Source organism: Nannizzia gypsea, genomic scaffold (assembly GCF_000150975.2).
Source record: "Nannizzia gypsea CBS 118893 supercont1.5 genomic scaffold, whole genome shotgun sequence".
NCBI classification, from domain to species: Eukaryota; Fungi; Ascomycota; class Eurotiomycetes; order Onygenales; family Arthrodermataceae; genus Nannizzia; species Nannizzia gypsea.
This window is the reverse complement of record NW_003345197.1, coordinates 1,839,134-1,865,826: the sequence shown is the minus strand read 5'-3', so window position 1 is coordinate 1,865,826 and position 26,693 is coordinate 1,839,134. Positions and strand designations below refer to the sequence as shown.

The window sequence follows — 26,693 nt, the reverse complement described above, 5'->3', positions numbered from 1 at the left end:
ACATGTCGACATCGGACAAAATACTGCCATAGACACATTGGTCACCGCCTTCAGCGTCACATCTACTTAGCACTTCTCTACATCATGCAAACGTATATTTTCCAGATATTCCAACTACAACTAGTATCGTCAATTATATCTTCCATTTCTGTTCGTTGGCCTCCATCACAGAATTGGCCGAGCCTCATATCACGTGAAATTTTGGCTCATCAACCGGTGAACACATTGAGATAACACATCGTGATAACCAGTTAACTTTTATGATAACTAACGGACGATTCGCGACTCGACAATAGCCAACAAGCTACCATTCCAACGCTTTACACGACTAGTTAAATGGGGGGCTAGTTGTAGATATCATGTCATCATGGTAACATGGTCTTCTTTTACTCGCCTCAGCTCCAGCTTTATCGTTAACCCTCTTGGGCAGTCGTTCCCAAGGTTACCCCCGGCTCCTATCACTAACTATTGTTGATGATTATTGCTAGTTATTTGCAAATGGGGCCAATGTGAAAGCAGGACCGTACCTATATATATTCGCATTCCCACCAGATTTCCCTGATTTAACAGTTTTGAAGCCGCAATGGCAAGTTCCATCAAGCAAAGACCAACGTCCAAGGTGCCTCGCGCACCGAGACGGGATGTCCTTGCACCATTAAAGCTAGCTCAGATTGAAGTTGTGAAGCCTTTACTCCCAGCTGGTATGCAATGAACGTTCAATAGGCCTTTGCTTTTTCCCCTACACCCGTGATACTAACATCATATAGAAATTATGGCCTCAATCCTTGACTATCTTTCCCCCACCGACCTTATAATCGTTGCAAGGACATCAAAGAAAATGCATGAGATGGCGTACGATGATACCAGATGGGTTAGGTTTCTAAGGCAGATAGGCTGTTGGAACGAAGCAGAAGCTAGGAGTGCGGCAGAGGGCTCTGAAGAGGACGCCGACCGCCCGCACGGTGGGAGAACACGCCCTAAGCCTTCGATACCCGGATTGGATACCGATACATCCAATGGGAATATTACAGACCCCAGTGGATTTGATATCGTGGAATTCAATGCAGAGGTGGAAGCAGAAATCACAGGCCCCCTGGCGGCACTCAAAGATGCTTGCTCGGTCAGAGGTAGAGCCAGGGAGGAGTACGGTAAAATCCACGAATCTCTGAACCCCTTCTACCAGGATATTATCAAAACCGAGAGCCCGACTGACTCCTTGGTTTTTAAATCATATGATAAGCCTGAGCAGCAGGCCCTGTTATTGTCAGAGCTACACCAGTTCTCAAATGCTGATATAGGACTTGGGTCCACGGCGCGCAGAAGAAAGCTGGATGATGTCATATCCGTATTTGAAAAGGCTGCTTTACGAGAGTTCAAGAATGGATATGAAAACGGGAACCCTGATGATATAATGCCACGTTATGCGCAGGTTTTAACAACCCTCAATGGAGGCGCGGCAGCTGTTGAGTTATTGATTTATCAAAATCACATAATCAAGCAGAAAACAAATTTCGGAAGCCCTATGGATGGATTCGATGCAGACACAGGCACAGTGTCCCTCGACCATACTCATGCTTTCTTGACGAGGCTCAGTGTGGCCTTCAACGAGGAGGCTGCTTGTATAAATCGATGTTTCCCTAATGGTCCAAACGTATCGTCCTTATTCCTGGAAAAGCTATGTAAAGACATACTATCTCCATATTTTCTTCCTTTGCTGGACCTTCTTCAATCCACGAATAAAGCAGCTTACATTCAGACACTGCCCGGGACATTCGCCCAATCGCTGAACTTCATTCGCGAACTGAATCCAGTTCAGGTACCCAGTGATAAATTCAAGGAACTCGCCCGGGGCGCTATTGAAGCGATTTTCGGACCTCACATTGATCTCTACCTTGCAGAAGAATTGGACCAGTTTCGGTCACATTCGGAATCAATAGTTGGAGATTGGGACAGACAACTGTCTGAACGAGCTGCCAGTACAGAGTCGCTATATATGTCCAACATACATAATCGACAAGCTGATAAACGAGATTTTCTAAGCTCGTTTACTAAAGTGATAATGGCTCCAGTGAATATGATTCCGAGTTTGTATAAAACTGCAGAGACAAAAAAGGGCGGAGCGAATAAAATAATGGCTAAGGCTACACAGCCGTCTAGCCGTTCATCCGTCATACTTGCTCCGCCTACTCCTCCCACACCGGCAGAGCTGCCCACAACAGAATTCGCAGCCAAGGCAGCGATTATGAATTCCAAGTTAGAGGGAATCCGCAGCCTATTCAGCATTGAAGTCGCACTTAACCTCGTCCACGCTGCGAAGTCAAGCTTGGAGAGAACTGCACAATTTGTGAGCCTCAAAGGGGAACAAGGAAAAGCTGCACAAGCACAATGCGAAGCTATCTTTGTTTCACTCCTGGATAACCTTGGCCATCGTCATGTCATTGCGGGCTTTGATCGAGCGGTCAATCATCTATCAGAATATCGCCCTCGCAAGCAGGCAAAAGAGGAGAGATCCGGTGTAGAGCCCCTTGTTACTTTTCTAGAATTAGTCAACGTGGGAGACCTGATCCTCCAGATGTTAGACGTATTTTATGAGCAGGAATTGGTGGCTGCTGGCCTGACTGACCGGAATGATTTTCTCGATCCTGCTGTTAAGGGGAAAAGGAAGTTTGAACAGAAACTGGATGAGCAAGTTGCTGCGGGGCTGAATAAGGGAATTGACGTGTTAGTGGAGGAAGTTGAATATCTTCTAGCCACCAAACAGTCTATTGGAGACTTTCATCCTGAAGCAGTTGACCTATCACAGAGAACAGCTGATATTGGTCCAAGCGAGGCTGCCAAAGCTGTCGTACAGGTCATCTCTTCTCACACGAGAATGCTTGTTGGTGGGACGGACAAAAGCACATTAGACGTGTTCAATCAGGAAATTGGCCTTCGCCTTTTCAATGCACTTTGTAAACATATAAAGCGGCATCGAATTAGCATAGAAGGTGCCATCAAACTGATAAGGTTCGATTGTCCCTATGTTCTATTTGTTCTCGCAAAGCTAAGGCACTAACTATCTAAATAGCGATATGAATCATTACTTTGGACTTATCCAATCCATGAGAAACGAACAGCTTCTACTCTATTTCAAAGCTTTAAGAGAGCTATCCCAAGTTTACCTCATTGATACCTCGGACTCGAAGGAGATAGCTGCTATTATCTCGGATGCCAGCCGTTTTCATGGAATCTTCCGTGCTGAAGAAGCTTACGAATTTGCTGAGCGGCGAGCCGACTGGTACCAAGTTAAAAACAGCGTTGAGAAGGCCATGTACGGTGTGGGATGCTCTGTGATGTGACTTGGTCTCTTGGTTTCAACCAGAATCCTCATCTTTTGAGCTAGTTCTCTGAGATTTGTACAGTGTTTTAGAATACTTTATACTATCCCATCTGGAGCCTAGCTGCTGGGGTTTAAAGCCCCTAAGTAATTATTGGTTTAAATGGCATCAATCATGAGAAGTGCTAGTCAAAATTAGATCGCTTTACCGTCTTCATACCTAGGCACCTGGAATGCTAACTAATCAGTTAACTACTGTTGGACCACAAGGGAGCCCCAAGGAATCCTTGGGTAAATGAGTGCGAGTCGTAGCTAAAGTGGAGTATTCCAGCAACTACTTCACAATACAAAATGTGCGCTATCTTCAGTAACATATAGCCCACCATACAGTCATATCTAGTTGAGGCGAGGGGGGCTTGAATATGGGGGCTAGACATATTTCGTAAAGCTTTACTCGTTCTTCATAGCAGAACATTCATCCAATTAGTATATATATGACTATATAGGCATATCGGTTTGAATAAGCTTCATGGAAGTCACAAATTGGGTGGTCACTCTGCTTTGATAGTTTAGCAAAATTAACTAGTTGGTTATAATAACATGAGCCATTTTAATGGGCTCGTGTCCGGAAAACTATAGACTGTCTACATTAATTATAGATAGACAGTTAAAAGACCTAACCAGGCCGCTCAATAGCAAAATATTGTTATAGCTACGTAACTTAAAAGACACGACAAATGTGTGTTGTATAAATGTCGAATGGAATTGAATGTTATAATAAGGTGTTATTGAGATAAGATAAGGTGGTTTTTGGTGTCAAAAGTATGGGGATTGTACTTCTCTACGATTTGTGGTTGAAGGCAAGCTTAAAACTAGTAACACTCTAGACATCTAGTGTCATTGATCACTAGATCACCGGAAGCCCCCGATAACTTGATGTCTGTTTTAACTGTGTTTAGTTAGAGGGGCGTTCTTCTATACGCCCCGTCCCCATATAATATGGGAAAAAGAGATAGTTATATTGTAGTCACAAGTAAGCAACGCTCTAAAAGGATCAATGGATATCGGGGATATATTTTCGATTTTATTAGTGCCTCCATATTCGGACTGCTTTATCTCTCCCACCACTTCCGACCCTCTCCCCGTCGGGGCTCCAGTCGACCGCATACACCTCATCTTGATGACCAGGTAAATCCATCGTCATTTTTCCTGTTCGAACATCCCAAATCTTCAGGGTAGTGTCCTTCGAAGAAGACACTAGAAGTCTGGAGTCTGCAGAAAAGCAACATTGGTATACAGGACCAACATGGCCACGGAGGGAAAATATAAACCTTGAAAGAAATATGTTAGGGTAGTACACTTTGTGGAAGGTTGGTAGGCTATACTTACTTCCCATCTCGAGCACTCCATAGCTTCACGTGGTTATCAAAGCTGGCAGAAGCAATATATACTCCATCTGGGGAAAATGTGACGTGATTGACCTCCTTTTGGTGGCCTAACATTCGGGCAACCGGTTTACTAGACGACTCTGGATCCCACAGAAACATAGTGAAGTCATCACTAGCAGAGACCAATTTTTCGGATATTGTATTATTGGTGGTGGCGGCTTTTTCAAACCTCTCCTTTGCTAGCTTTAACTTTTCCTCTTCTTTCTCTGGACGTTTCTGATTATGTTCATTGAAGGATGTACGAAGTACAAAATCAGTCGACAGAGCTAGATGGTTGACACGGTGAGTATGGGAGGATAATGTTTGTATTAAACTCCCATCCGCTGGGTTCCATATTTTGATGGTCTTGTCGTGAGAAGAGGTGTATATTTTACCAAGACCGCCCCATTTAACACATGATACGGATCCTTTATGGCCTGTTAATACGCTCTCTATTCGTCTAGACACGACATCCCATATTCGGACCGTTGAGTCTTTAGATGCCGAGGCTAGTCTAGGACTTCCAGGGCTTTGTAGATGATACGGCTCCCATGCAAGACCCATAATCCACTTTGTGTGCCCTTTCATAGGTGCGCCTAGTGCGTGGCCAGTGTGAGGGTCCCAGAGCCTGACAGTGTTATCCATGCTTCCGGTAGCTATCATCTTGTCGTTAGGTGACCAGCTCACGGCCAAAACCCAGCTAGTGTGTCCTTTAAGGGTGTGCAGGGGCGTCCCCGTGTCGCAATCCCATACTCGCGCAGTTGAATCACCACTGCCGGATACCATTCGCGAAGAAGATGATGAGGCGAAAGATGTCGCTAATATAGCTTCTCCATGTCCTGCGATTGAAGCGGAGCATCTTGATGCGACTTTGACGCGGAATACTGCTTGTGGTGTATATTGTAAATGAATGATGTCCTCGGTTGTCTTTATGCCAGGTTGAAGGAGAGAGTGATACAGGTCGGATGAAATATCAATTACATTCCCAGCCTTATCTTCTTGCTTGTATGTGAATTTATAAGGAACCCTTTCGTGATCATCCTGTCAAAACGTCCGTTAGTAAATACAAGAGAAAGTACACAAGAGGATAAACCTACATGTCCCTGAAGCGTATTCAGCAAGATCTCTAAGTTCTTCACTGTTGCATCGCCCAAAGGAACAGCTACAGCTGGACCGGAAGCAGTCCCAGTGGATTGATCGAAGAATTGGACTCGAACACTCCCCAAATTATCTGGAATTGAGTCGACCTCTTGTTGTTGCCGTGCTTTCTCATCAATTTCACGTCGTTGGCGTTTACTAGGGGGAGGTACCACCGTTGCCATCTTCGTTCGATCGCTTCTTGTCCTCCTGATAGAATTTTGATTGACCACACATCGAGGAATGAAAAAATTAGGTAGTTTGATGTCAACTCAATCTTATCTAACTAATAGGTCCATTCCAAGATAAGGTTAGCTCTGAGTCACGTGTAGATAGGCACTCCATTACGCTAGTCAACTATGTATCCAATGGCAATTCATTAAATGCGTTACTAGCTGCTTAGGGTGATAGACCAATGGCCTTGCGACATTACGTAATGCGAGCCCTGGATCAAAAGGGAAAAAGGGACGACATCTCAACAAAACATCGCTAGGTTGTTCTCATTGTCAAGGAAGACTTAAGTGAAGCCGGTGTAACTATGCACTGGACCTTATATTGTGGTAGAATCAAAATTTACCATCAAAATGCGAAGTCACGCCCCATCTACCCCTTTATACCCATTTACCTCGGATACTAGGTCTCCACGTCCAGGCACCAGTAGGACAGCTGCTGGGGAACATCGAGTACCTCGACCTACGACAGCAGCAACTACATCGCCTTCCCAGGAAATTGTATGTGCTATAAGTGAATCCAGGGGTATTTCTCCAGCTGTTGGGTTGGCCTTTGTCAACCTATCCACCTCAGAAGCTGTTCTTTCTCAAATTTGTGATAGCCAGACCTACGCTAGAACGATCCACAAGCTTGCTGTATTTGAGCCCACGGAGGTGCTCTTGATGAACACCTCTAAAGAACCTTCTTCAAAATTATATGCTGCCGTCGGAGAGAACCTATCCCATATCCGAACCGTTACTGTTGATAGGAAATACTGGTCCGAGCAGAATTGCCATGATTATGTTGAGCGGTTATCTTTCAAAGAGGATACTGAAACCATAAAAATGGCTCTAGAGGGCAGTTATTTCTCTGCCTGCTGTTTTGCAGCTGTATACCTCCCGTCCGAGTGTTTTATCCTGAAAACGAACGCTGACTAACAGACCCACAAGGCCTTATCGTATATCGAGCTAGAGCTCTCTGTGACATTTGCTCCTCACTCTCTTAGATTAAGATACGAGCCGTCTGAAGGGTCTATGATGATAGATCTAGCCACCATTGTCTCGTTAGAACTTATTCAGAACCTGCAAAATGCAAAATCAAAGGATTGTCTTTTCGGAATACTCAATGAAACTCTCACACCAATGGGTGCCCGACTACTGAGAAGCAATATCCTACAGCCTTCCACCGAAGTTTCCAAGTTAAACCTGAGATATGATGCTGTTGAAGAGTTATCGTCGAACGAGGAGATGTTTTTTGCTGTTCGACAAGGTTAGTCGCTGAGCCTGGATACGTCTATACGTTGCTAAGAAATAAAATATACAGCTCTTAAGTCGTTCCTTGATTCCGACCGAGTATTAGCGGCTGTATGTTAAGTTTACTTTCCTTCTGAAGCCTTGAGACGTACTGTTGCTAATATGTAAAGAGTAGTTGACTGTTGTTCTAAAAAAGCCGAGCATCTCATATGCTGAACAATCTATTAATAATATTATTATGCTGAAAACATTTATATCTTGTATACGGCCCATCTATGAAGCGTTAAGTGGTGCGAAAACTGGACTCTTAGAGACCATACGTGAAGCAAGTGGAAGAGCTCATTGCCAATTTGTTTTGTGTTTTTAATAGCTCCTCCTGCTAACATTATAGAAACAGCTATGCACCCCCAGGAACTACGATACAGTCCAAACACTTCTCAGTGAAACGTTAAATGACGACGTTAGATACCAATCCAGCGCTCTTGACCTACGAAACCACAGAACTTACGCTGTCAAAGTGAGGGATTAAATCTATCTGAATATGTTTGAGACCCTAACGGTCAGTATAGGCTGGAGTAAACAACCTCCTTGATGTTGCGAGACAAACCTACATGGAGGCCAATGATGACGTAGCAGAGCTATCAGCTCGTCTTTCTGGTAAGATATATATAATAACAACTAGTGAAAATATTCTAACCTGCAAAGCGGAGCATGGTATCCCATTAGATTTGAGGTTTGAATCTGGCCGTCATTATTATTTCCGCGTAAGATCTACTGATCTCCAAGGAGTAGTACTGCCTGATATTTTCATCAACGTTTATCGGAAAAAGGCATTTGTGGAATTCCAAACCCTAGACCTCGTGAAGATGAACCAAAAAATAACAGACTCCCATAACGAAGTGATTAGTATGAGCGACCGGAGCATTCAAGAGCTTATTGATGACGTTAGAACCATGATTTCAAACTTATTTCGGATCAGCGAGGCAATCGCTATGCTTGATATGATTGCAGCCTTTGCCTACATACAAGCCACACAGGGCTATGTACGCCCTGAGATAACACCTATTCTGGCCATCAAGGCTGGGAGACATCCTATTCGAGAGAAAATCCACTCAACAAAATATATACCCAATGACATTTACGCCTCACCACAGTCCCGCTTTCAGATAATAACTGGCTGCAACATGAGTGGAAAAAGTACATATATTCGATCACTTGCTTTGATGGCAGTAATGGCGCAAATTGGAAGCTCCGTTCCTGCGCAGTATGCCTCATTCCCGATTGTGCACCAGCTATTCGCTAGGGTGTCAGCGGATGATAACCAGATTACCAACGTGTCAACGTTCTCCACTGAGATGAGGGAAATGGCTTATATTTTACGGAACATTGACGCAAAAAGCATGGTCATTGTAGATGAACTAGGCCGTGGAACTGCTTCCACAGACGGGCTTGCCATCTCAATTGCTATTGCGGAAGCTCTCATGGAAACCCATGCCTTGGTCTGGTTCACTACCCATTTCCATGATTTAGCCCGGATTATGGAGCATCGTAGCGGGGTTATAAATCTGCATCTTGCTGTTGATATGTCCGAGCCGCAATCAAAAATAAACATGCTATATAAGATAGCGGATGGATACGTACGAGAACAACATTATGGCCTCGCGCTCGCCAGAATATTCTCTTTACCTCCGTACCTCATCGAGGTGGCCGATGAGGTGTCACACCGACTTACTTTAGCAGCGCAGAACAGAGCCAAGTCGTCTGCAGCCATTTCCCTTGCCAAACGGCGTAGGCTTCTCTTGACCTTGGTAGAACAGTTGATGCATGTCTGCAATGGGGTCATGGAAGGTGAGGCGCTCAAGGAATGGCTTCTCAGACTTCAAAGGGAATTCACTTTGCGCATGACGGATACTGAACCAGAAACAGAATCTAACGTAGATGACAGAGAAATATCATTATCACCTAGGGAAACTGAGGGATCCCACGTAGATGTTGAGAATATCGAGGCGATATCTCAGGCTTCCAGTCAATCCCTTCCAATAAGTCCAATATTTAGCCGCAAATGTCCTAGGGGCTTAGTCCATCACTCCATCGGAAATAGCGAGCTGGTACTAGACAGCGGCAATGAGCAGCTAGGCACTACTCCCTCCTGCACATCAAATAGGTAGTAGGGTGCCGAAGAATATCGCAATATGTTCCTTGTACCTTTATTATACTGCTGTTGAGTAATATTTTTCGCAGGAGATATATTGTACCGTCTGGTTTGAGTTTGCGGTGGTGACGTTTTATGAGGTAGGTAAAAGATAGGGCTATGTACAGTTTTTCAAGTCATGCCTGTCAGTTGCTCGTGATGAAAAAAGCTCAAAGAATGACCCTGCTTTTCCGAAGTGATGCGCTCAAAATTAACAACACTAATTAAGAATACATTTTTATGCAATGGCACTTCCAATGAACAATTTTATCCAAAATGATACAGAACTTGCTTCCCCTTTTTGCCCTTTCCTTTTTTATCTTGAGAAGCGGACGAATCCAATTCGGCAGGCGTTGGATCGCTTGATAATCCCCAAGCAGAAGGTCTGGCACTTGCAGAATTTCGGTCGTCCCATCTTACGGTTCCACGAGTAAGGCCAGCCATAAGAGTGTTTGGCTTGGGAGCCGCCGGAAGAGCAGGGAACGCATTAGAATCCCCAGCGACTTTTGGCCGTGAAGTAGAGGCTGCCAGTCTAGAGCCAGAGCTGCTTGGGCCAGATGATATGGCTGTTGTGGTGCCCCATGCATTGCCTCCCTGAGTGGGTTTGCGACTAGTAGCGTTGTTGGAAAGTGGAGGGAAAGGGTTAGAGGTAGAGTTGGAAGGAAGAATCCCAGAAAGCCTGGAGTTTTGACCTGAGGCTGATCGAGAGGACTGCGTAGTAGATGATTTTAAACGCAACACTCTTTTTCCTGAGCCAATTCCGCTAACAGTTCCGGTGTATGGAGTTGTTCCACTGGGTCCTGGAAGCGCCGGATAGTCTTCATTGATTGCACGCCAGTCATTCCAAGCCTTTAGAAGACCCGTACGTTTGTTCTCATCTTCATAGATATGGGCAAGCTCTTTTATCAGCTTCCCTAATTCCGCTGATGATGCATCGAAGAGCGAAAAGAACGCTTCGATAAGTTGGTTGGCTCCAATATTGTTGCTTTGATACTGTGAGACCTTCCCCCGGAAGTCGCCAATTTTCCGCTGGTCATTTCGGAGGAGAGAACATGCACGCTCCATAACTGCAGAGTGTGCTGCCTGCCTAGCATGGTCCTGTGGCGTTACCGGGGCAGTGGGCTGCCCAAGGTCAAGGGCTTCAATTGAAGGTAACCCTGAATTCGGTGTTGCCATTGTTGCGGGTGTAGCTGTAGGTGTAGGCCTTTGGGTGGTTGGAGCAGATGACGTTGTTACAGGCCGTGAGGATGTGAGCTGCCCGCCAAAAGTTCTCGTAGAAACGGACTGGGAGCTTTGGATAGCCATCTGGCGCTGGTAAGCAAGTTCATCTCTCCGCAATGGTTGGGCGCTTGACTGTGGAATTGGTTCTGAATTAGGGTCGCGGCCTCTCCCAGCTCCTCTGCTATCGCGGCCATCACGGCCATCTCGGCGCGGGCGAGTTTGTTGGTAAGGAGATCTATAGTCAAAGGTTGACATGTCAACGAGCCTGGCATCTCTTCTTGCATCTTTTGATAGCCCAGAAGGATGGGACTCAAGCTGGTGTGCTTTGAGGTCCATTTGCGAGTCAAAAACCACAAACTTCTTATCTAAGCATTCTTTATCAAGGCACAAGAAGTGGTCTTTGTTAAAGTGTTTCTCTAGTGCATCATAGTCAATATAGTATTGTGGGTTGCTGCCTCCGGACCTACGATCACAGATATGGCATCTCTCGTGTTTGTCTCTGCAATGTGCATAGAGCTCGTCATCCCCATAGAAGCGTTGGCGACAGAATCCGCATTCCGGATGCCCTTTGAAACCACTTTGGTCAATGGCACCTGGGTTGTCATCGCCATATCTTTCATGCTTTCGTAACAATGCTGCAGTGAACAACTCGTGCTCGTGTGTAAAAACTTTCTTATTTCGCGTACAAAGATCACTAGTTATTCGCCTCGTTAGTATGGGTTTTTCTTTGCATAATCTCGTATTGAATAAACGGCGAAACTTACCACATCACCTTAGCATGTTTACTTTTGACATGACGGTGCAAGTCTGGCCATCCAAGACATGCAACATCACAATCACTATCCGGACAATTGTATCGAAGCAACAAGACGGTATCCTCAAAGATCTCGAACTGCTCATATTTTATCCCCAGATTGTCATCAGAACGATCAAAGTCAGAGTTCGTAAACTCCTCATATCTCTTCGTGGAATTATTGGTGAATATGACGAAATCAGACTCAGTCTACCGTCGTACGGAGTCAATACTCTTTATCCAGACCAAAAGGAAGGGTATACCTGGACTTACTCGACAATGAGCACAGGCCTTGGTTTTGTACAACGCTCTCAGCCTGAGGGAACATATATGACAAGTCCTATGGTTACAAGGCGCCACGGAGATATGGTCAATCTTTGAGGCGCAAATGAAGCATATCTCGTTCTCATCAGCCTCTTCCTCCTCTCCGGCGGCAGGTCCTCCAGGACTCTGCGTCGGCTTCTCCTCGCCCTGGGAACGTTTGGCATCTCCGGTCAGGCGAACACCGGAGGTGCCAGTGCCCTCAGCACCCGCTCCTGGTGGCTCGCCGCCGACATCGTGTCTGTTATCTCCATCCTGCGTTCGATTTCCTCCACGTCTTAGGTTCCTAGCCCCGCGTCCCTCGTGGTGTGCACTGCCTCCTCTGCCGCGGCCTCTACCACCGCTTCCTCCCTGGTTATGCCGGCGCGGCTGCTGGTTATGATCACCTGGAGAAGAACTAGTCCCAGTGCCTGTACCACCGCCTCGCCGGTTGCCTCTGCTGCCGCGATTTCCTCTGCCTCTGGCTGTTTCTCCAGACCGAGGGGTGCCTGGTGGGTTTGGTGAAGAGTGGTCCGCCATTGCCGCAAATAATAGGGTATGGTATGAGCAGGAAAAATGGTCCAGGAATGCTTCGTCTCTGTGATCAAAGAAAGAAGAGAAACGGTGCGCCGCGACCTGGGATGTAGCGCTCAGTTTTGCAGTTATTCATTTATTTAGTTAGCTATCTTCAAAAAGCGTCGTTAGGATCTTTCGGCTGACTCATCAACCTTTTTGGATGATTCATAGTGACTCTTCCAAAGAATTTGAGAATGGAAAGAGTCAGATTTTACGAGCTGAGAAGAGAAGTGCATATAAGATTGAAGGGAGCGCATTCCGCGTACCATACCGAATATATGTATATATATATGAATGAGGCAGTGTAATTAAAATACTACTTAACTAGTTAACTTAACTAATTGGTTGCTGGTTGAATGTTCTGTAATAGCCGGTTCCATCTAAGCAAACCCTGATGCTTCACTGAAATAAAATAGCTGATGTGGTTGCATCAAACACAGATAGGCTTGTCGCCTTTTGTCGTTAGAAGATGAGTAAATATTTGCATCATATAGAAGTGGCCGTTTGTGCTGCCGTTGATCATCAAAATATGTAAAAAAACGAGGCCCTTCGAAGGGCAATATAAACACCTAGTAAAACACCTTTTCCTCCCATATTGGTGGTTTCATTCCGACTTTATCCCATACCACTTTGTTCTTGCCGTTAAGATGAGCTTCATTGTCGGTCATGGGTATAATGGCACTGGTAAGCTCCACCTCCTGACGGCTCACACCTCCAGCATCTCGAGGGATCCAAAGAAGAGGTGGCTGGCTGTAGACGCAGCTCGGATGATACGCATTGTCCGAGACTTGTTCATCATAAGGGATTGACGGATCCTGTCGTATCTTCTCTCGCAGTGCCGCATAGTTGGCATATATGCTAGGATGGAAGAGCCACCAGCGGAAGTTTTTGAGCTTTCCCGATAGCGAGTCTGGCGCCGTGGCGATCTCTGCCAGAGTTAACGTGTTCTGACGTCGAGGTAGGAACTCCTTGCCGCTGGTCATGCTTCGAGACAATAATCGAGGCTTTTCCAGGTCGCTCGGTGTTGTACACGTCCAGTCTTCTTCATTGTTGAGGGTGTGAGGTAATGCCGATAGAAGAGGTTCCAGTGCTTCATTCAGGGAAATGTGACAAAGTCCAGTGAATACAGTAAACATGCCCATTAAGACCATAGGGCCGATGGCTGCACGGATGGCAAAGAGCCCAAACATGCATATTTCTGCTAGGTAAACACCCGTTAACACCTGTTGGAGTGCTCGAGGGTATACTAGACCCTTTGTGTCGATAACTGGCTCGTAAACGAAGAGTAGGTTGTATCGATAGGCTTGGTACACCAAATAGAGGCCAAGTGCAGAGAAGCCAAGAACCAACGGAGCTATACAGCTGTAGGTAATTGCTATCGTACTTCGTGTTAGACTATCCCGCCAGAACGTTCAACATACAGTGACAACAAGAGAGATTTGCTTACCGATCACAGTCATATTCGTGAAAACGGGGAAGACTGTTCCCCACCATACTCCTGTAAGTGCAGCCCATCGTGAGTATAACTTTCGAGGCGTGGTGTCAAAGACAGTCCGAAGGACCTGGAAAACCAAAAATGCAATAACCTGCACCACAGCCCCTGAGCTCAGCATTAATCCTTGGAAAAGGAAGTACGAAATGTAGAAATTTGTAGCCTTTGGTAGGTTCTTTGCTAACAAATCTTTCGCCGAAAGTGGGTTTTTGATAATTTGACTTGTAGCCGCAGAGGCCGCGGATGTAATGGTAGTTACGAGGAATACCTGTACTACTTGAAAGCAGAAATGAGCATTCTGCGTAAAGAGTTCTGCTTTAGCCGTTGAAGGGACACCTGATTGTCTTGCACACCCTAGGTCAACAACGTTAGAAGAAATCCAATTTATAAGATGAGATTCAAGGGTTTCGTACATCTCATGATCCATGGAACTGCCGACATCAAAATAGCTAACCCTGCCGCAGGAAGAAGACCACTTATTACTCCCTTTATGAAGGAAGGTAGTTCGTTCACGAAGCTGAGGAATTTAAGAAGATTGGTGAGATAGGTAATGTTGGAAATTGATCCAATCAAGGCAGACGGTATGGACCAGAAAATGATCAAAACGGCAATGAAACCCTGCACGGCAAATTTCCTGACAATCCTTTGATACCACGAATACCGCAGAGCCGGCCATAGTACCTGGTGCGGTGGAATGCCAATGAACCGTGGTGTCATCTGGGATGGATGGTGATGCGAGAGAGTTTGGTATGCGATTTGGGCTTCTCGTTGGGTAGTGAATTCCACAAACACGCCGCCTACACTCTTTGCTTCGCCGACTCGGTGTTCCTGTTGCAGAGCTTCAACCTTCGGGATCAGCGCAGCAAGACGAGAGCGAAGGTTTTCAATGATATCAACCTTCTCGCCGAAGAGATAGTGGGATCGTCTTGAAGGGCGCTTAACATGTAATAGCCAGGGGGACTGGTGGAGATCAGATTCATTACTGCTCTGCTTAACAGCGGCTTCTTCTAATGAGACCTCCAGGTCTCGGCCTTGTTTCTTCAACGCCTTTAGGCGGGCAGCATGTGCATTTTTAACATATCTTGTTTCGGCACCTTCTAGGCTATATGCAAGGTTGTCCCGCTTGCGAACAAGTCTCGCTAACTTCGACGTATCTTCCGACGTCCAAACACGCTTGACCGAGTCACCGAATATCTTCGAGAGCTTCGCTTTATTCTGGTAGGATTGTGGAACTGACATGAACAGAACGGTTCGAGAAGAGATCCGGTCAGCGTATAGCGGCGAAAGGAGATAGGCCTGGCGAAGAGCTGCATAAAAGATGCTTTCACGGCAGACCATGAGAAATACAAACCCTGTCGATAGGTTAGAAAGGGTAATTGGCGTCGCTCATGGTTATCAGGCATTTAGTTAAGGCACTAGTGCGCTCACCAAAAAATATCCAGGAGACAATTGTATGCGCGTAGTATCGCTTAGGATTGACAACGTTGCTAAAAGTGAGAACATCAAGCTGGGTATTTCCGGCGCCTCCGGTGATATGTATTGGCATTAAAATCGGCCATGTAATGCAGCATCCAATGAAGCTCAGCAGGGACATCTTCTTCAGAAACCGAAGGAAAAAATAGCCGTCCAGAGATGAATGTCGGAGAACATGGCTATCTGGGAGGCGAATGAACTCCCCTATCCAGTTGACAAACCCATGGGGGAGTTCCGGGCTTCGTTCACTGTTCAACAACCATGCATTAGATACACATTACCATTCCACTGCCCTGCTGGAGAATCACAACGTACTGGTCATGCATATGCCCTAGATATGACCTTGGAGAGTAGAATCGGCGCTGTGTTCGGCGGCAGATGAGAAATATCAGGAAGCAAAGGGCAGCCAGGATGAATGCGGGAAGGAAAGTGGAAAGCAATGCCATTCCAGATGTAGACGCCGTTATCCCCACGGTTTGGAGTGCCTCCGATGTCGAGGATTTGTTATTCCCCCGCGCTGATCCAATGTTAGGGTCATTATTCGGGTCCTTGATAGCATAAATTAGCTTAATGTCCTCTCGAGTTATGAGTCTATAGAGGGCTGCGAAAGAATAAAGCATGAAAAAAAAATATATTCATACCAGCACATTCCTACTGACGAGTGTGGCCATTGAGACCAGTTCTTCTGGAGACATCTTTATCCTTGATTGAGAGAATTTGCTGACACCGCGGAGTTTTCAAAGACTCAGCACATTCTCTTGGTGTGCGCCTACTATGTCATAGCTAGATCCCCGAACGTTGCAGTGAAAACGTCACTGAGGGGGAGGGAGGAAAGCTGCAACGGTTCTTATGAAGCAAGGGAGTGACATTGAAAACTCTAGGGGAGAAATTGCCATGGTTTGTCCTAGACTGGGGATGGAAGATGGCTCCCGGTGGGCTCCTATGAGCTGTCATATATATAATTCAGTGACGGGCTCGCTTTTTTTCCCCAGCAAGCCCATTTTCTTCGATCAAGAACTCCAGCAGGGAAACCCCCGAGAGCGAGGGACGCCAGCTATTGGATGATAGGCAACGCTCCAGCCCGCTGCTGATATGCGAGAGCGAATGAAAGGCTCGTTTGGTTGCTTGATGGCGTCGTGCCGCACGGTAAAAGAAAAGTAAAAAAGCCCGGAATAATAAGCAGTGTGGGACAGGGACATCCAGGGCCGAAACGATTGGTCTCCCTACGCAGCGAGATTGACAGTCCCAGCGTTCGTCTTGCGCAGGGCAGGTGGCCAAAAGAGAAGAACTAGAACCCGTGGAGAGCTGGAGATGAGGGCCACGTCCAGGCGGTCGAGCAAAAAGGGGCCCTCGACCCGGTGGGCGTTTCCAGACAGCTCGAGCCGTCAACCGATCGTGGGGGTGGGAAGTCCGACGGGGTGCATTAACTAGTCAAATCCCTGGACGAATGGAGAGGCGGCTGATGTGGCCGACTGGTCACAGATCGAATAATATGGATAATATAGTTAGCTGTGTCTGTGTTATCCTGTTTGACCCAGATATTGATATAGATAGTACGGAGTATCCCGTATAGTTTCTGTTCGCCCACCCATCTCTCACCGGGTTTACTACCTGGAGAAACGAGCAGCCATCTAGTCGTCTGCTCCATGTCCGATCTTCCTATCACGGTTGGCGGGCGAGATGCTTTGTTTGGTAGACGTTGTCCGAGATGGCTGTCTGGCTCTGCACGTTCTGTAGGATGATGCTGAGCAGCAAGCCAACCACCAGAGACGAAAAATGCGTACGCAGCCCGTTGCACAGCAGTAGCTTTGGATAACTCGGGCTTCTCCAGCTCATGGAAGCGTCTAATCGCATCGTTTCGGGGGTTGATGCCATCCGACATCCGGCCGTCCTCAGTGTCACCACCACCGTGTAGATGTTGTGCGTAGCTAGTTATGCCGCTGCCGGGGAGCCCGTAGCTGTCGTAGAAAGAAACGACTCTTATCTGCCATGTAAATAGCCATCTAGCAGTAGTCCAAGGGCCCCAGGAGACAGGATACCACTCCTCGCCATCGTCGTCGCCGTCGCCGTCACCGTTGTGTCCGCCCGCCAGCCCTGCGCCCCGACACCTGCTATTACCTATAGGTTATACCACAACACCCACCGCCAGCATCGAGCATCGCCGTGGAAGAGGCCGTGTTTCGGTAGCAGAGAGAGAGAAGATGAGCGAGCAGCGCGCGCGAGCAAGAGGGAGAGCCCAGCAAGGTCGCCTGGCCCTTTGGATCTTCACATCGAAACGGTCGTCTTTCCTGTGCCTTTTTCTTTTTTTCTTATTCTTTTCGCATCGCCATCTCAACGGCCCCATAGCAAGCAAGCAGCGCAACATCGCCAGATTCTCGCTCTCTCGCTCTCTCGTATTTCGCCCCCGGATGGCTTGGGCGGCTCAACAAAATGCCTGGAGAATAGCTGAGCCCCCAGTTCCCCTTTGTCCGTCCAAACGATGGAGCAGCCGCAGAGCCAGCAGAACCCAGAGCAGAAGCACCAGGAGCAGAAGCCGGCCAAGTTTCGCTGCCAGTTCGCGGGCTGCAACCGCTCGTACCTGAGGAGCGAGCATCTCAACCGCCATGCGCTGATTCGTGCGTGATCTCTTCCTCTCTGCCGTCATGCCATGCCAACGAGGGCTTCGAGTCTGCTAACGGGGGCCAACAGACAAAAAGGGAGCCTTTCTCTGCTATCTGTGCCAGAGGCGGTTCACTCGAAAGTAAGCCGGACGTTGGATGCTGGACGTTGGACGCTGAAGACCGAAAAGACTGACATCTCGATAAATTCTGTAACCGACAGCGACCTCCTCAATGCCCACCTACGGCGCCATGAGAAGCGCAAGTCTACGTCCGAGGGCGTAGAGCAGCCGCCGAACGCCTCAGATGCTTCCGCTGCTGCTGCTGCTGCTGCTGCGTCTGCCGGCCAGCCTGCTGCCCTCGCGTCTCTCTCGCCGCCGCCGTCAACCACCCTGGCCATCGTCGCCAGCAGCTCCCCGTCAGAGACCAGGCCCTCGCCGGCCACTGCAGAATGGCATCTCGAGCCTCAGAATCGCCTCGACGGAGCCGTGGGCCAGTCGCCCGCTGCCTACAGCGAAGTTGGCCGCTCGCCGGTGGCCCATTTCCCTGCAATGGCTCCTCTCACGCTCCCTTCGCCCTCGCCTCGAACTGATCCCAGCAGTCATATATACAGCAATAGCCACAATAATAACCATAGTCACAGCCATCTACCGCCTAGCGGACAGCCGGCCGGCATGCATCAGCACCATCAGCACCACCACAATCACAGCCACGCTCCTCCGCATTCCTCGATGCCTCCCGTCGGCCATCTGCCCCATCTGCTCAGCCATCAGCAACAGTCCCACCAGCAGTACCTGGCAATGCCCACTCCGTTTGACGGCTACCCGTGGCTGTTCCATAGCACCAGTCTCTTCGATCTGCCCTCAGACGACTATCTTAATCTTCATTTCGGGGATACAACTGACCATACATCGCCTCCTGTATGTTGTCTATAGAATGGCCATGATGAGCCTTTGAAATAAAAGAAAAAATATATTATAAAGAACCTGTTACTTACTAAACCATATGTTTCAATTGCCATCAGGACTTATACCTCCCATCTATCGGTTCGAACTCCCCCCAATATGAGGCCCCCCAAATTACGTCTCTCGACCATGAGAGGATATTGAGCCATTGTTCTGTACGTGGTAATAGAATACGCATCGTTTATGCCTTTTTGATTCTTTTTTCAGCAAGTATTACTAACATCAACTTAGGATCTTCTGAATACCCCTTTAAAGGATCATATCAGAATGAACCAAATTCTCCGTTTGGCGCTGGACTATTGCGATATATATATGCCCTTTTTCCATCGACCAACCCTCAATTTGTCCCGGCTCTCTCCTGTTGAACTTCTCGCATTGTGCAGTCTAGGTACCTTTCTTAGCAAAACACAGGAGTTCTACGAGGTGGGGAAGCTGCTTCACAAACATGTGTGGTCTCAAACGATTGAAGTAGGTACTATGTCTTTACGCTATAGAGTCTATACAGTACCCGCAGCTTACAGTTTACGGGTAGAAACCTCTTATGAGCGCAAGGGTCGAGATGCCCTTTATACAGACATTGTTCGTTTCTAGACCTTGGGTTTCTAGAATTGCTATTAGTGTTCTTTTGTCTGTGGTATTGATCGACTAACTCTTATTTAGAGTGGTCCTCGAGCATATCTGTACGTATGCCATGGCACGTCATGAGCATGAGATGTCGGAGATAGTGCACGGAATAATTGTGACGGTAAGCTTTATATGGCAGTCATACTTAAAAGGGCCTACTTCTAACCTAGATGGAAAGCTCGCACGGCGAAATAATCTCATGACTGAGGGTCCTAGTCGGGAGGGAGGGACACGACAATCCCCGGATGTCAGATGGAGAGAATGGGCACAGAGGGAATCCGTCATCAGGTAACTATTGAATTGACACGAAACTAAAATTCATGCTTACACCGAGTAGAATAGCGCACACTATCTTCGTTAATGATGTTCAATATATGGTCTACTTCTCACACCATGCTTTGCTCTCTGTGGGTATGATGAAGATACCGCTTCCGAGCCGACAGTCACTCTGGGATGCACCGTCAGCCGCCAAGTGGGAGGACGAAATGCGTCAGCTAAAGAAGACCAACCGGTCGAGGTATTTGAGCCTAGACTCTGCCGTCCAGTCGATACTGTCCATGAAAGATGCAGACCACATGCGTGAGGTCCTACATTGGCACAGCACTCCTAGCCCTCTATCACTACACATTCTCATCCATGGCATAACTTCGGCTATAGGTGATGCAAAGTACCGATCGGTGTCTTCTTCCAGCAGTTTGGTTATTCGCGAACTACAGAGGCTGGAGTTTGACAGCGCACTGTCATACTGGCGAGATCAATTCGACCAGCTCTCTAGTTCAGATCAGCGGTGTCAGCTATCGTGGTGCGCGCTGGTCATGTACGACTTCTCTGCGGTACTGCTGCGGAACAACCTGTCCGATATTCAAATGGCAGCTGGAAGTGCCTTCTCATCGGGACGGACAGTTACACCGCAAGTAGCACAGGCAGCCTACACACGATTAGTCTCAACAGACCCAGTCTGTCATGATTCATACCTACATGCCCTCGAGGTGGTGGGCCTATGCATAGAGGAAGACACTGGCAACGGCAGCGTCAAGTCTGGTCTTGGTGTGTTATTGTCCCAGCCCATATCACAACCTCGGCCGTTATGGCAAACATATTGTGCGTTCCTTGGCCTTCTCGTCCTTTGGGCTCGAGCTCTCGGCTTGGAAAACAAGGAGCAGCTTCGCAATTCTTCAAGGCTAGGGCTTCGGCAGGTTTCACTCCAGTCGATTCCGTCAACTGCCGCAACCATTTTGGCCAATATGCACCACAGGGAGCAGGCTCAATTCTCGGCTGCCTCAGTAGAAGTTCAGGTACTTAAGAGTGAGCTGAGGGAATTGATCAGTACTGTCAGTAACCGTCTCTCGGCCAGCTCATGGGAAATATGTAAGTTAAGACCCGTCTATCGTCCCATCCTGGCCATGTCCGTGCCATTATTATTTTTATATCTAACTCAACGACATTGCAGCACATGAGGCAGCGAGAATCTTAACCTCCTTGGTTGAGAGGGAAGGGCTAAATTACCATAGAAGGGCGAGCTCTCTTCTACAAACTTCCCGCGAATAACACTTAAGGCAGGGCTAGTCGTGGAGTAGTATGAAGAGATTCGAATACTCCCTCGATACCCGCCCGTTTTGTCCTTTTTTCAACCAAGTAGGTGTACAATTAAGATTGTTTTCTATATATACGTTTGGTACACAAGAAGGGAGCTGCCTTCTTGTCGATATTGGCATGAATAGCCAGATACCCTTTCATCAAATGATTCCCATGGCTCCTTATACCTGTTTCTTTTATGTGTCTACTGCAATTAGCATGACGCTGTCTGCGCTTTTTCTTTCTTTTCCTGTGTTGTTAGCATCAACCATTACCTTTACTTAGAGCGTTTGGATACACAAGAGACAAAATAACATCTTCACTCGCGTCTTCAGGCTCAACATCTACGCTATCCAGCCAGCCCGTTTCTCTTTGAAGCCCGCCTTTTTACCATCCACGCCACTCCAATACTGCTCCTATATCGCTCCCCTAATACCTTGTAGAGGTAAGACTTCTTTCTACTATGCAGGTTTATAGACAGCTCCTAATAGAATATTCTCCTCCTAGCACTACGCCATACACTCACTACACAATCCCATAGTCTTGCAGTGACACAACATCCAAGCATGTGCAAAATGACAGCTCCCAAATATGCCTGCGGCCATCTTGGAGTAGCTCGTATGCTTCCGTGCCATAAGGAGGAATGCAAGGGGTCTGTTTCCGTTATTCTTCCTAGCCACCTAGAGTGCCCATCATGCTGCAAGATCCGAGATATTAAATAGGAGGGAGACACGATACACCCAAGGAACGCCGGGTCTCTAGAGCATGCAACGGAGGATCAGATGCTAATTGACTCTTACTGTGTGTCTATGTGAATCTAGCTGTAGAGCCGGATGCTTCTGTTGTAAATAGCGTCGAATATCAAATCGCCCAACTGCTAAGCACTAACAACTCAATTATAACTAAGCAACAGCCAAAATATTAGCCACCGCCATCTCAAACGCCGTCGGTAACTAAAGAGTTATGTATGTACCTTGTACGTAAACATATAGATACCCTTGGCTTGCCGCAGCCCCCTGTCGGATTACACATAACTAACTAAGCAACTGTTAGTTACGCCTGCTGCGGGGGCGGGGGAGTCGATAATAATTTCCAGACATCTTCATCGCTGAGGATCTGGGAGAATTGGCCTCTGAGATACCATACAACCACCTACCTAAGATACTGAACGCATCAAAGGATCAGCTCCATAGATAGGTACCTAGTTAACCGTCACGATGAGCGCGCAAGACCTTCACCCAGGATACGCCCATGCAGACGCCTTTGACGAAGGCTTCCTCTCGGTAGGATCTATCCACAAGATCCACTACGAGCAGTATGGAAAGAAAGACGGCAAGCCAGGTGAGTGAGCGAGAGAGTCCATGCTACAATTGCACAGCAACAGCCAATTGTCCAGGCTTGCTCATTGCTGAAACCCGCTGCCTACGTAGTCATCTTCCTCCACGGCGGGCCCGGCGGCCACTGTACCAAAGGCAATACAACCTTCTTCAACCCGGAGGTCTACCGCGTCGTCCTGTTCGACCAGCGTGGCTCCGGCAAGTCTCTGCCCAACTCGGAGATGCGTGAGAACACAACCCACCATCTGATTGAGGACATCGAGGCCATCCGCAAGCATCTAGGCATTGAGAAGTGGCACATGGTCTTTGGCGGTTCCTGGGGCTCGACGTTGTCGTTGGCGTATTCTCAGGCTCATCCAGAGGTCGTGGGCTCTCTCGTCCTCCGCGGCATCTTCACCTTCCGGAAAGAAGAGCTCGAGTGGTCTCGAGACATCATTGCTGGCCGTCTCTACCCAGACGCCTACGAGGAATTCGTCAACTTCCTCCCTGAGGCGGACCGAAAGGACCTTGTAGCTTCATACTACAAGCTGCTCCAGTCCGATGACAGACAGACACGCATCACTGCTTCCAAGGCATGGAATAAATGGGAACTGTCCATCAGCGAACTACGCCAAAACCCTCAGAGCTTGAGCAAGCTCGAGGACGATGACTGGACGCTGGCACACGCCTCGATGGAGCTCCACTATGCTATGCATGACGGCTGGCTTGAGCATGGCTCGCTCTTGAAGAAGGAGAATATCGACCGGATCAGACATATCCCAAGTAACCAAGTCCCCGTCCCTCGCCCCATCTTTATTCTCACTCTGCTCTCAAGAAGAGGCACCTTGCTGACTCTCCTCTCTCTTCCTCTAAAGCGACTATCGTCCAAGGACGTTACGATATCGTATGCCCACCTCAGACCGCCTATGAGCTGCATAAGGTGTTCCCGGAGTCCCGGCTATTCTGGATCGCAGATGCCGGACACAGTGCAATGGTGAGCCATTTTTATGACATGTTCAAAACTTCCAGGTAGTCAACCAATTGTCTAACTAACTAAATGGCACCAGGAACCTGGAACACGCAGTAAACTGACTGAGACTTGTGACGAATATACCAGTCTATGATATGCAGACAAATTGTGATTGTATGTATCGATGAATGCCTGTCAAGATGGCAAATGATACGCAAATGTTAGTTATGACGATTCAATGTATATTTCTGAGTGCTCTCAATAAGTAACTAGCAACCTGATGGACGAATATTGATCGAGTCAGTTAACTAATCTGTAGACTCCATTAACTTACCTACTAGTTACCGTTTGTTCCTTTCAAGCGGGGGCCCCTGGTTAATTGCTCCAGTGCTACCCGAAATGTTAGTTATAGCTCTCGTGCTATTTAATTAGTTGACTGGCTTGTCAATATCTTAACTAGTTATAGTCACGGCTACAGTCGCTAGTTTTATCCAGGTTAGCCGTAGCCAAAGCGATACTACCTGCTGGCGTCGTTGGTTAGCCAGGCGGGAACGGTGACAACCCTTAACTATAACTAACGTGGTGATAAAGCAAATTTTGACAGTATTTGAGACGGTGTCATCGAGAACGACGCGCATATATAACCAAGTGACTAACTAGGTACTCAGAGTACGGAGTACCTTGTGAAAAGCATTGTTTATACCCTAGCTAAACTAGTTAACTAACTAAACATTTAACTAGCTAGTTATTTAACGAACGCCTTTGCGGGCCTGGGAGCGAGCGAGGCTTGACCAAAAAAAGGACCGAAAAGATAGACGATGGTGAAATACACGTCGTGCTGCATGCATATTAACCAGTTATCCATCACTTCTTTTTAATTCCACTGGGGCTCTCAGATACATACAATTACCGACAGCCGTGCCCGTCAGATGCTGGAGTTGAAGTAATGTTCGCCGGTTTCAAGTTCCCGATACCCAGAGGCATCCAAGGATTGCTTCACCTCAGACAAATACTCTCAAGGCATAGGTATGCGAGTATCTACGCTGGAATTGGGCCATAATGGAATGATTTTCTTTCTATTCTGTGCACAGGGAGGACGAAGACACCCATGTGGGACCCTTAGCTATCTCCAACCTTACGGCCAGAGGTTTTATTTGCCCTCTTGTACCCTAATGAGCTCAACAAGGTGCCAGGGCCGGATGTTTCTCTCCATTTGTGCTGGAGCCCGACTCCATTGTGACATGACTTCAACTCCTGGCCCTGTGGATATAACATCGCTAAGTCGCCCACAAGGTCGTCAAGGTCATCCCAGTCCAAGGATATAGAAATATCCCGTTCTCTCCTGGCCAGCAGTCGGAGAGCCATCCGTGCCGTCCACAGAAAGTGACAACTACTCTACCATATCACCATCTCTTCTACCCCATCAGCTTTTAGTCACTGCGCTGATGCACCCAATTATGAAGGGGCTTCTCTCATTGCTCATTGTAGGAGCTGGCAATGTTTTGGCGGCTACCCATGGACCACGCCCTTTGGCTGGGGATATGCTGAGTGACAGGTACAAGAACTCTTTGGAAGATACCAGATCGGCTGTACCAAGAGATAAGATATACCATCCATCCGGCACTCGCATGGAACGGAAAAGAAAGCCTGATGAGACGTGGGACAATTTCATTCGCGGAAGTGATGTTAAAGTTAGTTGGATAGGTGGTAAAGGAGAGGAGCCTTCTGATATCGGAGAGTATGAGATGAGATCCAAGACCGTGGACCCAAGCACGCTGGGTGTCGATGACGTTAAGCAATTAAGCGGTTACCTTGACAACAACAAGGACGGCCAGCATCTTTTCTTTTGTGCGTGCCCATGCATATTTACCGCCGTTTATATCTATCCCTTTTATATCATTGCCGGTTAAGGGAAATAACTGCTAACACGTTTTATGTCCAGGGTTCTTTGAATCTCGAAATGATCCGAAAAACGACCCCGTTGTACTTTGGCTGAACGGTGGCCCAGGATGCTCTTCCATGACTGGCTTATTCATGGAGTTGGGACCAGCTAGACTCAACAAGGACCTGAAAGTCGTCCGCAATGATCACTCATGGACCAACAACGCTTCTATTATTTTCTTAGACCAGCCTGTGGGTGTTGGGTTTTCATATGGTAAAGAAATTCCTATCGGTACTCGCGCAGCTTCGAAGGATGTCTTCGCTTTTTTGTCCATGTTCTTTCAGCAATACCCTCAATACGGCAAGCAGGACTTCCATATCGCCGGAGAGTCTTACGCTGGTCACTACATCCCAGTGTTTGCATCTGACATCCTCAAGCAAAAATCCAACATCAATTTAAAATCTCTCCTTATTGGAAACGGCATCGTCGACCCAGCCACCCAGCACCCATTCTACATACCAATGGCCTGCGGAAAGGGAGGCTATCCAGCTGTCGTGGATCAGGCCACCTGCAACAAAATGCAGTCCGCTGTTCCTAAATGCCAAAGACAAACCAGGGCTTGCTACAAAAATCCCCAGAACCGTGCTCTCTGTTCCGATGGCTCTGTGTTTTGCGAGGATGCTTTAGTCAAACCAGTCTCAAATGCTGGAGTCAATATCTACGATCTACGTAATCCCTGTGAAGAAGGCAGTAGTGAATGCTACGCCATCCTTGACTGGATCGAAAAGTACCTCGACCAAGATGAGGTTACGGAGGCTCTCGGCGTCAGCGATCAAGTCCCATATTACCGAGGTTGCAGCGGAACAGTCAGCCGCCGCTTTTGGGCCAATGGAGACTTCAACCAGCCTTACCACCACCTGATGCCTGGGATTTTGGACAAAATCCCGGTTCTCATCTACGCCGGTGATGCTGACTATATCTGCAACTGGCTCGGCTGCATGGCCTGGACCGACGCTCTCATGTGGAAGGGTCACCTTGGATTCAAGCACCAGAAACTCGAGAAGGTCAACCATAGCGTTACAGGAAAAGCATTTGGGGAGGTCAAGCACCATAAAGGTCTTGCTTTCCTCCGCGTTTACGGTGCTGGCCACCTGGTTCCATATGACCAGCCTGAGAATTCCTTGGACTTCTTCATCCGCTGGATCAAGAAAGAGTGGACTTCATAGATCCCCGGTGTTCACCACTGATAGTCTTGCATACCCACGAGACTGAGCTGAATTCCTTCTTTGGGCACACAACACAACTTAGTACTTAGGGCCTATTGTTTGCTTCTTGGACATTGATAAAAATAAATCTAAGATTTTCTCACTCGTCA

General features: G+C 47.5%; 9 protein-coding genes across 9 annotated transcripts; 5 read left to right on the top strand and 4 right to left on the bottom strand.

Annotated features, from left to right (window-relative positions):
* Positions 1 to 583: 583 nt before the first annotated feature.
* Positions 584 to 3,338, top strand: MGYG_06550 (F-box protein pof6; the record flags this gene model as incomplete). Its single annotated transcript, XM_003171960.1, has 3 exons — positions 584 to 701; positions 768 to 3,006; positions 3,068 to 3,338. 3 exons carry the CDS (start codon positions 584 to 586, stop codon positions 3,336 to 3,338), a joined length of 2,628 nt encoding a protein of 875 aa, XP_003172008.1.
* Positions 3,339 to 4,403: 1,065 nt separating this feature from the next.
* On the bottom strand, positions 4,404 to 6,065 carry MGYG_06549 (WD repeat-containing protein; the record flags this gene model as incomplete). Its single annotated transcript, XM_003171959.1, has 3 exons — positions 4,404 to 4,647; positions 4,706 to 5,784; positions 5,841 to 6,065. The coding sequence occupies 3 exons, from the start codon at positions 6,063 to 6,065 to the stop codon at positions 4,404 to 4,406; spliced, it is 1,548 nt and encodes a 515-aa protein (XP_003172007.1).
* A 399-nt stretch (positions 6,066 to 6,464) lies between these two features.
* On the top strand, positions 6,465 to 9,511 carry MGYG_06548 (DNA mismatch repair protein mutS; the record flags this gene model as incomplete). The annotated part of the gene is made up of 7 exons (XM_003171958.1): positions 6,465 to 6,980; positions 7,041 to 7,359; positions 7,414 to 7,454; positions 7,519 to 7,630; positions 7,769 to 7,860; positions 7,913 to 8,000; positions 8,049 to 9,511. 7 exons carry the CDS (start codon positions 6,465 to 6,467, stop codon positions 9,509 to 9,511), a joined length of 2,631 nt encoding a protein of 876 aa, XP_003172006.1.
* A 290-nt stretch (positions 9,512 to 9,801) lies between these two features.
* Positions 9,802 to 12,388, bottom strand: MGYG_06547 (hypothetical protein; the record flags this gene model as incomplete). Its single annotated transcript, XM_003171957.1, has 3 exons — positions 9,802 to 11,449; positions 11,520 to 11,758; positions 11,822 to 12,388. 3 exons carry the CDS (start codon positions 12,386 to 12,388, stop codon positions 9,802 to 9,804), a joined length of 2,454 nt encoding a protein of 817 aa, XP_003172005.1.
* Positions 12,389 to 12,993: 605 nt separating this feature from the next.
* MGYG_06546 (phosphate metabolism protein 7) lies at positions 12,994 to 16,084 on the bottom strand (the record flags this gene model as incomplete). Its single annotated transcript, XM_003171956.1, has 6 exons — positions 12,994 to 13,799; positions 13,872 to 14,270; positions 14,330 to 15,268; positions 15,345 to 15,637; positions 15,705 to 15,990; positions 16,045 to 16,084. 6 exons carry the CDS (start codon positions 16,082 to 16,084, stop codon positions 12,994 to 12,996), a joined length of 2,763 nt encoding a protein of 920 aa, XP_003172004.1.
* A 728-nt stretch (positions 16,085 to 16,812) lies between these two features.
* Positions 16,813 to 17,548, bottom strand: MGYG_06545 (hypothetical protein; the record flags this gene model as incomplete). Its single annotated transcript, XM_003171955.1, has 2 exons — positions 16,813 to 17,497; positions 17,529 to 17,548. The coding sequence occupies 2 exons, from the start codon at positions 17,546 to 17,548 to the stop codon at positions 16,813 to 16,815; spliced, it is 705 nt and encodes a 234-aa protein (XP_003172003.1).
* A 320-nt stretch (positions 17,549 to 17,868) lies between these two features.
* On the top strand, positions 17,869 to 18,921 carry MGYG_06544 (hypothetical protein; the record flags this gene model as incomplete). The annotated part of the gene is made up of 3 exons (XM_003171954.1): positions 17,869 to 18,004; positions 18,078 to 18,129; positions 18,210 to 18,921. The coding sequence occupies 3 exons, from the start codon at positions 17,869 to 17,871 to the stop codon at positions 18,919 to 18,921; spliced, it is 900 nt and encodes a 299-aa protein (XP_003172002.1).
* A 3,446-nt stretch (positions 18,922 to 22,367) lies between these two features.
* MGYG_06543 (proline iminopeptidase) lies at positions 22,368 to 23,590 on the top strand (the record flags this gene model as incomplete). Its single annotated transcript, XM_003171953.1, has 4 exons — positions 22,368 to 22,491; positions 22,581 to 23,249; positions 23,342 to 23,460; positions 23,534 to 23,590. 4 exons carry the CDS (start codon positions 22,368 to 22,370, stop codon positions 23,588 to 23,590), a joined length of 969 nt encoding a protein of 322 aa, XP_003172001.1.
* Positions 23,591 to 24,893: 1,303 nt separating this feature from the next.
* On the top strand, positions 24,894 to 26,544 carry MGYG_06542 (carboxypeptidase Y; the record flags this gene model as incomplete). The annotated part of the gene is made up of 2 exons (XM_003171952.1): positions 24,894 to 25,284; positions 25,379 to 26,544. 2 exons carry the CDS (start codon positions 24,894 to 24,896, stop codon positions 26,542 to 26,544), a joined length of 1,557 nt encoding a protein of 518 aa, XP_003172000.1.
* Positions 26,545 to 26,693: the final 149 nt, after the last annotated feature.